This window comes from Lactuca virosa, chromosome 1 (genome assembly GCF_052849685.1).
Source record: "Lactuca virosa cultivar CGN04683 chromosome 1, Lactuca_virosa_CGN04683_v6, whole genome shotgun sequence".
NCBI lineage: Eukaryota > Viridiplantae > Streptophyta > Magnoliopsida > Asterales > Asteraceae > Lactuca > Lactuca virosa.
In genome coordinates this window covers 23,139,614-23,155,000 of record NC_136426.1, presented here as the reverse complement: position 1 = coordinate 23,155,000, position 15,387 = coordinate 23,139,614, and the positions used below count along the sequence as shown (strand labels likewise).

Below are 15,387 nucleotides of genomic sequence, written 5' to 3'. Positions count from 1 at the left end.
AAAAAAGTACAAATGGAATTCAATTCTTTCCACCCTCCCCGTATGAAATCCTCAAAAATGGAGTTTGACAGATTGTAGCGGAATTGAATTCCATCCATCCATTTAGCAATCACATAAATAGCGGAAGGGAATCTCGAATTCCAATTCCACCAGATTATCGCATTGTCAACTTTTCTTCTGCCTGCCTGCTTGTCCTCACAGGAAATACCATAGACACGCCAAGGGCTAAACTTCTGGAATAATAAAGAAAAAATAAAAATGATTAATTGTAGATAAATAATTTAGTCTTTCTCCTATAATAATTTTATGCCTTTATGGTGCAATAGTAAAAAGAATTGAACAGATTAATCATGTTAAAAACATTTTAAAGGATTACCTGCTCAGTGGATTCTTTCAGTTCATGATCCAGACTTGCACCACTGTACTTGTTTGTCTGTTAAAAAAATAACATTTTTCCCGGTTACCAGGTTTCATAAAAGAGTAGAATACAGAAAGAAAAAAAAAATGTACTTGCACCATGTTATCGACTTAGCCACCAAGCTACTAATTTTTTGCAATTATTATAACAATAATTCAGTGACTAAATCAATAGAAAATAATAGTCAGTGTCTAAATCGATAAAATGTTACAGGCACGTTGTGCTTTCTGTATTTTTCCTTGATATCAAAACCAGGTCAATGGAACAAATGATTCTTTTATAAGGCCAAAAAAAGTATAAGTGTATAACTGTTCAATCACCACAGAAAAAAGTCATGTGACTAACGTATAAAATTGTGAAACTACAATTGCTTTTTATATCATTTTTCCCTAAACTAAATTCAAATATGAAACATTAGAAAATCTAAGAGCATAGAGTAAAGTTCGGTTTAGAACCTGGTGGACATAACTGGCATGCATAAGAGCAAGAAATGCAGATTCGGATCACACCCACAGATTCGGATCACACCCAATTTGTTCTTTGGAACCCTAATTGAATCACACAAATCCAGTACCAGTATTCCAATCACTTTATCCAAGAATGAATCTACGGAATGTAGCTGATCCTTTTCTACCAAATTTGGCTTTCAGATGTCTTTTTGGTCAGCATTGTCAACTGGCTTGTGTTTTACACCCTCTATGCCTGTGCTTTCAGTCATTTCCTTTATTGGAATTGGAATCTAAGGGGGCGTTTGGTTAGCAGAATGTTTTGGAAGGAATTGGAATTTGAAGGATTTGGATTCCATTCAGCCACATGTTTGAAGGATTAGCAAAACTTGTAGGGTTAAAAGGGTATTGAGTACTTTGTGCAGGGAGGAAAAATGCTGCAGGTTGAATTCCATGGGTTTTAAGATGGAATGTGAAAAGACATTGGTCAAAGAACCCTTTGTGATTTCTTAAGTAATTTAATTCCATACTTTTTTGCAACAAAACACAGATTGGAACGGAATCGAATTCCCCTTCTGTCCAAAATCCCACAACATCTAACCTTTTTTTTCTGTTGACTAAAAAACTTCTTAAGCAATTTCTTCGATGCCCTATTCAAATGTTTTGTGGCCAACAAGTACACTAGTTTGGTTGTTGTACTTGCATTTGCAGAGAAACCGACATCAAGCATGCTTTCAAGATATAAAAGTGCCCTTTTTGTCTCATTATGTCGAAGAAATCCCTGAATAACTAAATTACAAGTAACACCATCCATCATGCAACCTTCAACCTCCATTTCTTGAATCAGATCATTCACATCTTTAAGATAACCATGCTTAAAAAATCCACCCATCAAGACATTATAAGTATGACAATTAGGTTGCAAATCTCTACTAGGGAGTCCACGAAAAATTTCATAGGCGCCCTTGACTTCCCCAGCTTTGCACATACCATCAATACGGCTAGTGTAAACAACAATGTCAGGTTTAATGCCAATATCTTCCATAGTTCTAAATAACTTAAGGGCCTCATCCATTTTTTCATTTTTTAAATAAGAATCTATCAAAGTAGAGTAAGTAAAAATATTTGGATAAATACCCCGATTCGGAATATCTTTAAGAAGCCGAAATGCCTCTTTGAGTCTTCCCACATGACATAAACCATTTATAAGAGAGGTGCAGGTGACTACATTAGGAACAATTCCATTTCCGTACATTTCACTAAAGAGATCCCAAGCTTTTTCTATCTTTTCTTTCTTTTTGCTCTTGCAGTATCCTTCAATCAAGATGCTATAGCTGACAACACAAGGTGCATACCCTTTTTGAATCATAACCTCAAAGATCTCTCTAGCATCATCCACTTTTCCAACCAAACAATATCCATTGATTAGTGTAGTGTAAGTGAAAGCACTAGGCACACACCCTTGTGCAATCATAAAAGTGAAAATCTTTTTAGCATAATTTACTTTACGAAGTAAACAGTAGCCATGTATTACTGAAGTATACATATAAGTGTCGGGCTTCATTCCACTTTCCAACATCAATTTAATAATTTTATGTGCTTCTTCAGTCCGACGTTGTTTAAACCAATAATGAACTAAAATGCTAAACGTGGCTACATCATATGAAATTCCTTGATCTTTCATTAAATTAGACCATCCATTCACCTTTTCCCATAGACCCAAATTACAGTAACCATGAATCAAACTATTGAATGTTATAACATCTGGAAGAATACCTTTCTTTTCCATTTCGAAATAGATTTCTTGAGCTTGAGTAAGATGTCTATCTTTGCAAAGGCCATTGATGATTGTATTATACTCAGTTGTGCCTAGATGAAAGCCCTTAGTTTCCTCCACAAGCTGAAGAAAACGATGAGCAGCTTGTGGGCCATCTTTTTTGCAAATGCCGTTTATTATTGTACCAAAAGTAACTGCTGTTGGTTGTAATCCATTATTCATATTCATTTCATAAAACTTCAGCGCCTCACAAATGTTACCATTATCACAAAGCCCCCTTATCAGAGTATTAATGATAGCAGAATCGGGCTTGTAACCAAGCTTAACCACTTTTCCATACACTGAGAAACCTAAATCCACTCTACCCGTATGGCAGAAGCAGTTTATGGCAATGCTAAATGTATATAAATTAGGTTTAACAGAAGAGTTGAAGCCTAACAAGTCATGGTCCAGAATGATAGAGATGGCAGTAGGGTATTGCTTCATCTTAGCAATTTTAATCAAGATATGATTGAATTGACGAACAGGGGGTACAGGTATGGTCTCAATCATTCCTTCAAAAGAAAGAACGGAATCTGTTAGCTCATAGTTCATTTGTGGGGATGAAAAACGTGTTTGAGAATGAAAAGTAGACGTGATCATATTATAAGAAAGAATGTTGAAACGCACCGTAGCATTTTGACGAAGAAGAAACGCAGACTTCCACATAGTTAACTAAAACCCTAATTTCCATTAACATCCTTAAACCTCAAATCTATAAAATTAAAAGAGTCGAATGCATAAAGCCAAAACTTCCAAAATCCAATTGAATCAAGTCTTTCATTTCATGCGATGAATTGAAGGTTAGCTATGAGAAACCCTTGGACATCATCCCCTGCAGTATTTCATGGCTGCGTCTGTGTAGTGTGTAGGGGTGTTACTTTGGAGGGATATGTTTGATCCGATCCGATCCGATCCAATCCAGTTAATCCAAATTGATTTCGGTTTTCAAAACAAAGATCCGAATAGTCCAAACTAAATTCAAATCTGATCCGATCCGATCTAATTATAATTCGGTTGGATAGGTTTTTATAATTTGGTTTTTAAAAACTAAAATATTTTAAAATGACATATAATTATAATATTACCGAATTTTACACAAGAAGCAAAAACAAATTATTTACTTACGATTTGAAATTTATAAACAACTATTAAGAAGTTATATTATATTTTAATATTTCATAGATAAAAAAAACTTTTGAGAGAAAATATATATTAATATTTTTTACTAGTTGAAACTTTTTGAACCTATTTCAAAAAATAAATTACAAAAATAAATAATTATAGATATATATATTAAAAATAAATAAATAATAAGTTGTTATTCGGTTTTTTTGGACTATTCGGTTCTTATTTTATAAACCATAACCAATCCGAAATCCAAAATAATAATTCGGTTTTGTCGAAAACAAATCCAAAAGTCTAAATATCTGAACCAAATAGTCCAATCCAAATTGTCCAATTGGACAATTCGGTTTTATCCAAATACTGAACAACCCTACGTCTGTGGCTTAATAAAACCGTCGTATAAAGTTTATTAATCTTTTGAGGCCGCCCTCTCTAATTTAAAATCGGGTTGAGTTTTTAGGGTGTGCATTTGGATGCATCGGCATCGGTTTGATCCGATCAAATCAAGTGAATCCAAATTGATTTCGGTTTTCAAAACATATATATGAATAGTCCAAACTAAATTCAAATCTGATCCGATCCGATCCAATTATAATTCGGTTGGATCGGTTTTTATAATTCGGTTTTCAAAAACCGAAACATTTTAAAACGACATATAAATATAATATTACCCAATTTTACACAGGAAACGAAAATAAATTATTTAGTTGTGATTTGAAATTTATAAACAACAACTAAGAAGATATATTATAGTTAAGTATTTTATAGACAGAAAACTTTTGAGAGAAAATGCATATTAATGTTTTTTTATTGGGTGAAACGTTTTTTAGCCTATTTGAAAAAATAAATTACAAAATTAATAAATAACTATAGATATATATTATAAATAAATAAATAATAAATGTTTATTGGTTTTTTTGGATTATTCGGTTCTTATTTTATAAACCAAAACCAATCCGAAATCCAAAATAATAATTCGGTTTTGTTGAAAACCAATCCAAAAATCTGAATATCTGAACCAAATAGTCTAATCCAAATTGTCCAATTGGACAATTCAGTTTTATCCAAATAGTGAACAGCCCTACTCATTGGTTCATTTTTTGCCTTTATTTTTTTTTAAAGCAAACTAATCTAGTTTAAATTACTAGGCTTTTTTCGGGACAACTTGCACGGGACTTACCCATTTAGTATCAGAAATGGGATAGATTACACCTGCATTCAAGAGTTTCAGATTCTTGATCCATGTCTCATCAAAATGCTTGCTCAAGATGGTGGTTAGCACATCTTGGCTTGATAAAGGTCAGCAAGTTGAATGATGACTCCGGTTTTTGATAAAGGTCCAATTCCCATTGTTTTATAGCTTGAATAGGGTAAGACATTAATTTATGCCCCAAGTTCTAGCATGGCACGTGGCACAAAAAGGTTACCCATTTTACAAGGAACCGTGAATAAACCCGGGTCCTTGCATTTTTTAGGTAGCCGTTTTTGTAACACGGTTGAAACGTTTTCCCCAACTTTCACAGTTTGATTTCCTTTAAGATTTTTCTTAGATGTGCAAATTTCCTTAAGGAACTTAGCATATCTAGGAATCTGTGTAATAGCGTCTAAAAGGGGAATGTTGATTTCAACCTTCCTGAACATGGCCATGATCTCATCATCTTCTCGTTCTCTCTTTGTGCTTTTTAGCCTTGAAAGAAATGGGGCCGGTGTGATTTTTTGCTTTGATGTCATTTGGATTTTTTTGCTTTGAATTATCATTCTTTTCATTTTCTTTGACCTCTTCCTCCACTTCAATCTCCCTTTCTTCCTCTTCTTCATTCGGCTTTCTTGGCCCATCATAACTTTTTCCACCTCTTAAGGTAATGGCACATACACTGTGTTTCGAGTTCTTCTCGGTTTGAGATGGTAGCTTGCCTTGTGATTCCATCTTGATCACGGATTGAGCAAGTTGTAATACTTGTTGCTCCAAGCTTTTTATGTTTGCCTTGGTCTCTTGTTGGAAGCTTTGAGTGCTAGTGGCAAGGCTTTTGACAATATCTTCTAATGACATGCTTGATGAACCCGTTTGTGGAGGTGGTTGTTGTGGATGCCTTTGCTGAAAATTTTGAGGTTGAAACGGTGGCCTATGTTGATTTTGAGGAAATGGTGGTCTCTATTGGTATTGATGTGGTTGACTTGGTTGATAACTTCCATGTTGATTTCATCCCCAACCTTGATTGTTGTTCCATCTTTGGTCACCCCGTGGCTGCTCAAATCCCCTTTGGTTTGACGTGGAATACCCTCCTAAAGCATTTGCTTCCGCATAATCCTCATCTTGAAGTTGAGGGCACATGTCAGTTGGATGCCCCACTTGTGTGCAAATACCGCAAGGGCGGGGTGTAGGTTGCACACCTTTATCTTTATCTAGCATCATAGGTTGTGCTTTTTCCAAGGAGTTGATTGCTTCAATTAATTCATCCTCCAAAGTGTACTTATCAGCCAGATTCTTGATCCATGTCTCATCAAAATGCTTGCTCAAGATGGTGGTTAGCACATCTTGGCTTGACAACTCAAAACAATCGTTAGTACATGAGTCAATAACATCTATGAAGTTTAAGGAATGAATATCACTAGGATAACGCATAGCTTCAAAGATATTAAAGTTGATCACCTCACCATCAAACTCCATAGACAAAGTACCATTTGCTACATCTATTTTTGTTTTTGCGGTACTCATGAAGGTTCTCCCCAAAAGGATGGAGCTCGATTGTGGGGTGTTGTCATCGCCCATATCCAAAACATAAAAATCAGCAGGAAATACAAGTTCATTGACTTGCACTAACACGTCCTCCAATACACCTTTTGGGTGTATCAAAGATCGGTCAGCAAGTTGAATGATGACTCCAGTTTTTGATAAAGGTCCAATTCCCATTGTTTTATAGCTTGAATAGGGTAAGACATTAATTGATGCCTCAAGGTCTAGCATGGCACGTGGCACAAAAAGGTTACCCATTTTACAAGGAACCGTGAATACACCTAGGTCCTTGCATTTTTTAGGTAGCCGTTTTTGTAACACGGTTGAAACGTTTTCCCCAACTTTCACAGTTTGATTTCCTTTAAGATTTTTCTTAGATGTGCAAATTTCCTTAAGGAACTTAGCATATCTAGGAATCTGTGTAATAGCGTCTAAAAGGGGAATGTTGATTTCAACCTTCCTGAACATGGCCATGATCTCATCATCTTCTCGTTCTCTCTTTGTGCTTTTTAGCCTTGAAAGAAATGGGGCCGGTGTGATTTTTTGCTTTGATGTCATTTGGATTTTTTTGCTTTGAATTATCATTCTTTTCATTTTCTTTGACCTCTTCCTCCACTTCAATCTCCCTTTCTTCCTCTTCTTCATTCGGCTTTCTTGGCCCATCATAACTTTTTCCACCTCTTAAGGTAATGGCACATACACTGTGTTTCGGGTTCTTCTCGGTTTGAGATGGTAGCTTGCCTTGTGATTCCATCTTGATCACGGATTGAGCAAGTTGTAATACTTGTTGCTCCAAGCTTTTTATGTTTGCCTTGGTCTCTTGTTGGAAGCTTTGAGTGCTAGTGGCAAGGCTTTTGACAATATCTTCTAATGACATGCTTGATGAACCCGTTTGTGGAGGTGGTTGTTGTGGATGCCTTTGCTGAAAATTTTGAGGTTGAAACGGTGGCCTATGTTGATTTTGAGGAAATGGTGGTCTCTATTGGTATTGATGTGGTTGACTTGGTTGATAACTTCCATGTTGATTTCATCCCCAACCTTGATTGTTGTTCCATCTTTGGTCACCCCGTGGCTGCTCAAATCCCCTTTGGTTTGACGTGGAATACCCTCCTAAAGCATTTGCTTCCGCATAATCCTCATCTTGAAGTTGAGGGCACATGTCAGTTGGATGCCCCACTTGTGTGCAAATACCGCAAGGGCGGGGTGTAGGTTGCACACCTTTATCTTTATCTAGCATCATAGGTTGTGCTTTTTCCAAGGAGTTGATTGCTTCAATTAATTCATCCTCCAAAGTGTACTTATCAGCCAGATTCTTGATCCATGTCTCATCAAAATGCTTGCTCAAGATGGTGGTTAGCACATCTTGGCTTGACAACTCAAAACAATCGTTAGTACATGAGTCAATAACATCTATGAAGTTTAAGGAATGAATATCACTAGGATAACGCATAGCTTCAAAGATATTAAAGTTGATCACCTCACCATCAAACTCCATAGACAAAGTACCATTTGCTACATCTATTTTTGTTTTTGCGGTACTCATGAAGGTTCTCCCCAAAAGGATGGAGCTCGATTGTGGGGTGTTGTCATCGCCCATATCCAAAACATAAAAATCAGCGGGAAATACAAGTTCATTGACTTGCACTAACACGTCCTCCAATACACCTTTTGGGTGTATCAAAGATCGGTCAGCAAGTTGAATGATGACTCCGGTTTTTGATAAAGGTCCAATTCCCATTGTTTTATAGCTTGAATAGGGTAAGACATTAATTGATGCCCCAAGGTCTAGCATGGCACGTGGCACAAAAAGGTTACCCATTTTACAAGGAACCGTGAATACACCTAGGTCCTTGCATTTTTTAGGTAGCCGTTTTTGTAACACGGTTGAAACGTTTTCCCCAACTTTCACAGTTTGATTTCCTTTAAGATTTTTCTTAGATGTGCAAATTTCCTTAAGGAACTTAGCATATCTAGGAATCTGTGTAATAGCGTCTAAAAGGGGAATGTTGATTTCAACCTTCCTGAACATGGCCATGATCTCATCATCTTCTCGTTCTCTCTTTGTGCTTTTTAGCCTTGAAAGAAATGGGGCCGGTGTGATTTTTTGCTTTGATGTCATTTGGATTTTTTTGCTTTGAATTATCATTCTTTTCATTTTCTTTGACCTCTTCCTCCACTTCAATCTCCCTTTCTTCCTCTTCTTCATTCGGCTTTCTTGGCCCATCATAACTTTTTCCACCTCTTAAGGTAATGGCACATACACTGTGTTTTGGGTTCTTCTCGGTTTGAGATGGTAGCTTGCCTTGTGATTCCATCTTGATCACGGATTGAGCAAGTTGTAATACTTGTTGCTCCAAGCTTTTTATGTTTGCCTTGGTCTCTTGTTGGAAGCTTTGAGTGCTAGTGGCAAGGCTTTTGACAATATCTTCTAATGACATGCTTGATGAACCCGTTTGTGGAGGTGGTTGTTGTGGATGCCTTTGCTAAAAATTTTGAGGTTGAAACGGTGGCCTATGTTGATTTTGAGGAAATGGTGGTCTCTATTGGTATTGATGTGGTTGACTTGGTTGATAACTTCCATGTTGATTTCATCCCCAACCTTGATTGTTGTTCCATCTTTGGTCACCCCGTGGCTGCTCAAATCCCCTTTGGTTTGACGTGGAATACCCTCCTAAAGCATTTGCTTCCGCATAATCCTCATCTTGAAGTTGAGGGCACATGTCAGTTGGATGCCCCACTTGTGTGCAAATACCGCAAGGGCGGGGTGTAGGTTGCACACCTTTATCTTTATCTAGCATCATAGGTTGTGCTTTTTCCAAGGAGTTGATTGCTTCAATTAATTCATCCTCCAAAGTGTACTTATCAGCCAGATTCTTGATCCATGTCTCATCAAAATGCTTGCTCAAGATGGTGGTTAGCACATCTTGGCTTGACAACTCAAAACAATCGTTAGTACATGAGTCAATAACATCTATGAAGTTTAAGGAATGAATATCACTAGGATAACGCATAGCTTCAAAGATATTAAAGTTGATAACCTCACCATCAAACTCCATAGACAAAGTACCATTTGCTACATCTATTTTTGTTTTTGCGGTACTCATGAAGGTTCTCCCCAAAATGATGGAGCTCGATTGTGGGGTGTTGTCATCGCCCATATCCAAAACATAAAAATCAGCGGGAAATACAAGTTCATTGACTTGCACTAACACGTCCTCCAATACACCTTTTGGGTGTATCAAAGACCGGTCAGCAAGTTGAATGATGACTCCGGTTTTTGATAAAGGTCCAATTCCCATTGTTTTATAGCTTGAATAGGGTAAGACATTAATTGATGCCCCAAGGTCTAGCATGGCACGTGGCACAAAAAGGTTACCCATTTTACAAGGAACCGTGAATACACCTAGGTCCTTGCATTTTTTAGGTAGCCGTTTTTGTAACACGGTTGAAACGTTTTCCCCAACTTTCACAGTTTGATTTCCTTTAAGATTTTTCTTAGATGTGCAAATTTCCTTAAGGAACTTAGCATATCTAGGAATCTGTGTAATAGCATCTAAAAGGGGAATGTTGATTTCAACCTTCCTGAACATGGCCATGATCTCATCATCTTCTCGTTCTCTCTTTGTGCTTTTTAGCCTTGAAAGAAATGGGGCCGGTGTGATTTTTTGCTTTGATGTCATTTGGATTTTTTTGCTTTGAATTATCATTCTTTTCATTTTCTTTGACCTCTTCCTCCACTTCAATCTCCCTTTCTTCCTCTTCTTCATTCGGCTTTCTTGGCCCATCATAACTTTTTCCACCTCTTAAGGTAATGGCACATGCACTGTGTTTCGGGTTCTTCTCGATTTGAGATGGTAGCTTGCCTTGTGATTCCATCTTGATCACGGATTGATCAAGTTGTAATACATGTTGCTCCAAGCTTTTTATGTTTGCCTTGGTCTCTTGTTGGAAGCTTTGAGTGCTAGTGGCAAGGCTTTTGACAATATCTTCTAATGACATGCTTGATGAACCCGTTTGTGGAGGTCGTTGTTGTGGATGCCTTTGCTGAAAATTTTGAGGTTGAAACGGTGGCCTTTGTTGATTTTGAGGAAATGGTGGTCTCTATTGGTATTGATGTGGTTGACTTGGTTGATAACTTCCATGTTGATTTCATCCCCAACCTTGATTGTTGTTCCATCTTTGGTCACCCCGTGGCTGCTCAAATCCCCTTTGGTTTGACGTGGAATACCCTCCTAAAGCATTTGCTTCCGCATAATCCTCATCTTGAAGTTGAGGGCACATGTCAGTTTGAGGAAATGGTGGTCTCTATTGGTATTGATGAGAACAAAAGGTTAATTGAAGAACCGGAGGCAATCGTTGACCGAAAGACTAAGAAATTACGACGCAAGATGGTCGAATTAGTGCTTGTCCGATGGAAACATACGAATGGGTCAAATCTCACCTGGGAAACGGAGAGTGACATGATGAGTCGCTATCCGCATTTGTTTGTTGATGTGTGATTCCGGGGACGGAATCATTCTAAGGTGGAGAGAATTGTAACGCCCGTGTTTCTAGGCTAGGCATTAATGTTGATGTAATAGTCTAGGTTAACCTTTGTAACTCGTTTTGAAATAATAAGAATGTATTATTTGAGTATTATGTTATTTATGCCTAATTGTTGTGACTTAATTGAATTAAGGATAATTTAAGCGTTAAAAATAAAATGTCAGATAAACCCGATATTGATACATGAAGTTGTAGTGGTCGTGGAAAGGTTTCCAAATATATAAAGAATGCCGAAATCCGAGTTATAACGAAGAAGTTATGACCTGTCGAAGTTTCGCGACAGAACCGACACGACACTGCATGACGTAAAATACGAATTTAAGATAGAGCCATATTTAGCCTTAGTGATCTAAACGAAAGTCGTAGAATACATTAAACCGAGAGCGTGCATAAAAAGAACGTCTAAATCTCACTTCGTATGAGGAAGTTATGATTTTTCTAAGTTTCGACTTAGCGGTATGTAGCCCGAAACTCGAATATGAGATCGAGTGACTTTTAGCCGAAACAATCTAAACGAGAATCGAAGATCTCGTCGTTAGTAGTCCAACGGTAAAAAGACAGACGAAAACGGACGTCGGATGAAGAAGTTATGATTTTATAACGGAGTTTTCCTGTCCCGGCCTACTAAAAATAATACAATAAAAATAGATTCAAAATTAGCCAACGGAGTCTAAATGAAAGTTGTAGATCATAGTCTCACCTACGCGTGGATATAAAGAACGTCGGAAACGGAGCTTGTATGCGAAAGTTATGAATTTTTGAAGTTCGAGGCACGCATACCAAAGCTTATCCGAACTACGCCCCGCGTAGATCTTCGTACGCCCAGCGTACTGCTTGTAGAGGATTTACGCCCAGCGTAATCAGGATTTACGCCCAGCGTAAATCGGGGTTTCAGCCCCTATAAATAGAACTCAAGGGTTGTCGAGTTTTGTTGCTCAATTCTTCTCTCTCTCTCTCTCATTATTGCCTCGTTTTGCGTGCAACTTATACCCCGAAGCCCCGATATCATTCCCGAGACCCGAAGCAAGTCCCGAAGGCCCGAGGATCCCGAGAAGTAAAGTTTCCGAGTCAAAACTCTGCCCGCGAGAAGCCCGGTTTTGGAGAAAACATATCGGTTTCATCGAAGATTGTTGTTTTAATAGACGAGGTGTTGTCCAATCAATCGTCTTATCAAGTGAGTGTATTTTCGTTTTCTTCTAACACATAGATATGAAGTATTCTTTATAAAATACGTGTTATGTGTTTACATATTATTTGTTTATTTGAACTAGTTGTTGAATGGATGTTTTGTACAGGTTTTAAGCTGTATATAAATGTATATATTTTATCTACTAATATGTTGGGTAGAACATGGGTAGACAGTTGGTGTGTGATGAAACAAAATGATGAGAGGCCTCGATGTTGTTGTTGATCTAGTCATCTAGCGTAGTATGGATGCCGACCACGAACTCTTTCTAGACAGTCCAGTGGAACGCTAGCAGGCTCATAACCTGTAGGTGTTGTGAACGATGTGGTCACCGGTGTACTCTATCCCCTTCATGGTTGCCTTTAGGACATCTATTGTTAAGGAAACCCCTTTGCAGTAATGTCCGTCCCGATGAAAATCCTAGATTAGGTCCCTTGTAATAGTTGTTGTTTTAGGGACATAAAGTGAGGATAACGGGAATGGGTAATCGGGTTATTGTTGGTCGATGAACTAAATATAATTATTTATTATGGGTTGAAAACCCTATATGCTCACCAGGCTCCCAAGCCTGACCCACTCAGCTTTTCTTTGTATTACAGGTAGTGGCACGAGAGCATAAGTTGGATGACATTGTCAATATATTTTGGATTATAGACCAGTAGTTATATGTAACTGTTGTAAGGTCTATTTTGTATTGTTTATGCTTTTGGTCTATATCGGAACATGACATTCCGAAGTTTTTGTCATATAATGAAAATACATTTCTTTAATGAAATGCTTCGATAAATTCTTATCATATTTTGTTTTGGGAACAAATTTCGCAACTCTTTTAATCAAAGGATTACTCTGATTTTATTTAAAAGCATAAATGAAACTGGTCTTTTCTGGCCGTGATTTTAGGGATGTCACAGTTGGTATCAGAGCATTAGTTTAAGCGAATTAGGAATTTTTAGGATTTCTAGACTTAAACTTAGAATGCTAAGTGAAGATTGTGAGATAAGCGTCTGTTATATTTAAGACACGAGCACTAGTTTATTTTAGGAAAGTTGCCTAAAATGCTTTTATGTGCTAAATATTATATATGTTTGCCATATATGATATTATTTGTTCGGATCTATGGTTTGTTGCCAACCGGATCTGGAGACCTTATGTGTTTAGGATTCTAAGCGTGCGTCGACGGTATTAGAACTAGCATGTAAGCGTTTCGGAGTGAATTGGATAATTATCTATCGTGAATGAGGATCTAAATTCACCTTATTCGGTGTATAGATCAAGAATGGCAAGAACAAGAAGCGGAGTTGGAAACGCGAACGAAAACAGGAATCAACCACCTGTAATCGAGCAAATACCTGTTGTAGCTGCTGCACCTGAGCCGGTGACAATGGCTGGTGTACAATTGATGATTCAGACGATGTTGGATCGTCAGATGGAAGAATCTAGACGTCTGCTTCAACAAAATCATGAAGAACTTTCAATTCAAGTTGAAGAGCCCGAAGTGAATGGAGGGTCGTCGGAAGGAGGTAACGTCAGTGGGACTGTTGGTCAAGCCAACCCACCAATTGTTAGACAAAACAATTGTGATGGAGGAAATGATGGAAGAGGATGTAAATACAAGGATTTTATGGCATCTAAGCCACCGTGTCTATCCGGAAGCCCGACGCCAGTGCAAGTTATGGATTGGATCTCCGAAATGAAGACAATGTTTGAAAGTTGCGATGCAGCAACAGGCAGAAGACCGCTCTTGCGATCCCTTTGTTAAAATCTGGCGTGTTGAGTTAGTGGAAGCTGTTAGCTGACTCTATGCCCAAGGGAGAAGCGAACAAAATGTCTTGGGAAGACTTTGTGGAACAACTGAAACTGCAATACTGCTCCGAGCAGGACCTTCTGGAAATCAATAATGAGTTTCAGAATTTGAAGAAGGGAAAAGTGAGCGTTACTGAATACGCTGCTAGTTTCACGGAAAAGATGAAGCTTATCCCATACCTAGTTCCAACTGAACTCTCAAAGGTCAATAAGTTTGCCCTCAGACTACCAGCGGACTATGGTCCAATGGTTAAGCAAGCAACCACATTGAAAGCCGCCATCTGGGCTGCTAAGAATGTTGAGACTCAGATCAGGGAGAAGGGTCTAGAGAGATCAGAGGGTGGTGAGAAGAGGAAGTTTGATGGACCTTCAGGGTCCAACAAGAAAAATAAATTCTCGAAGTCTAGTTCGAGAGGAGGAGGAGGCGAAGCGAAGTGGTGCGACAAATGGAAGAAGCAGCATCATGGGCAATGTGACGGGGAAGTCACCTGCTTCAAATGTGGAAAGCCAGGGCACTATGCCAACGAATGCACCCTCGCCTAGAAAGTTTGTTATGGGTGTGGGGAGGAGGGACACATCTCGAGGGATTGTCCGAAAAAGGAGGCAACAAAACCCAACATTTCACCAAAGCCGAAGGCGAGAGCCTTTCAGATGACACTGGAAGCTGCTAAAGAAGAAGCTGATGTCGCTTCAAGTACCTTTCTCGTAAACGAATTGTCTGCCCAAATTTTATTTGATTCTGGAGCCAACTACTCCTTTATTTAGCATGAATTTGGTAGAAAACTAGCTTTGCCTGTTGATAGACTAGATAATGCTTTATTAGTCGAAGTTGCTAGTGGCAAGTTTGTACGTGTTAGCCATCGTATGAAAAACATCTTAATCGACCTGAATGGGAATAAGTTCCACGAGGAATTATTGCCTATCGAACTACATGGTTTCGACATCGTGCTGGGAATAGATTGGCTTAGCGCCAATGATGTCGAAATATTGTGCTGAAAGAAGATAGTAAAAGTAAACCCGTTAGGGAAAGAGTCATTTATGGTGTATGGGGACAAACGCAGGGTAAATTATGGAATCATTTCTCTAATGAAATCCAGAAAGTGTTTGGCCAAAGGATGTACATCATATTTGGCATTCGTGATTGACGCAAAGAAGGAGAAAAAGGAGATGCAGAGCATTCCTGTCGTGTGTGAGTATCAGGAAGTATTTCCCGAAGATCTTCTCGGATTACCGCCTGATCGACAAGTAGAATTCCGTATCGACTTGTTACCAGGAACGACGCCAATAGCAAAAGCACCTTACCGACTAGCG

General features: G+C 38.2%; 1 protein-coding gene across 2 annotated transcripts in view; it reads right to left on the bottom strand.

Annotated features, from left to right (window-relative positions):
- The window catches only part of LOC145144667 (uncharacterized), a 3,573-nt gene extending 37 nt beyond the window's left edge, over positions 1–3,536 (bottom strand). Inside the window, exons 1-4 of one of the 2 annotated variants that reach the window (XM_079074893.1) lie at positions 3,311–3,536; positions 874–3,195; positions 377–433; positions 1–233 (exon numbers count right to left, since the gene is read on the bottom strand). The exon at positions 1–233 is cut by the window's left edge and continues 37 nt beyond it. In XM_079074893.1, coding sequence (XP_078931019.1) covers positions 1,352–3,195; positions 3,311–3,380 — 1,914 coding nt within the window. In that variant the 5' untranslated portion in view covers positions 3,381–3,536 and the 3' untranslated portion in view covers positions 1–233; positions 377–433; positions 874–1,351. The other variant, XM_079074886.1, reaches the window with a different exon arrangement.
- Positions 3,537–15,387: the final 11,851 nt, after the last annotated feature.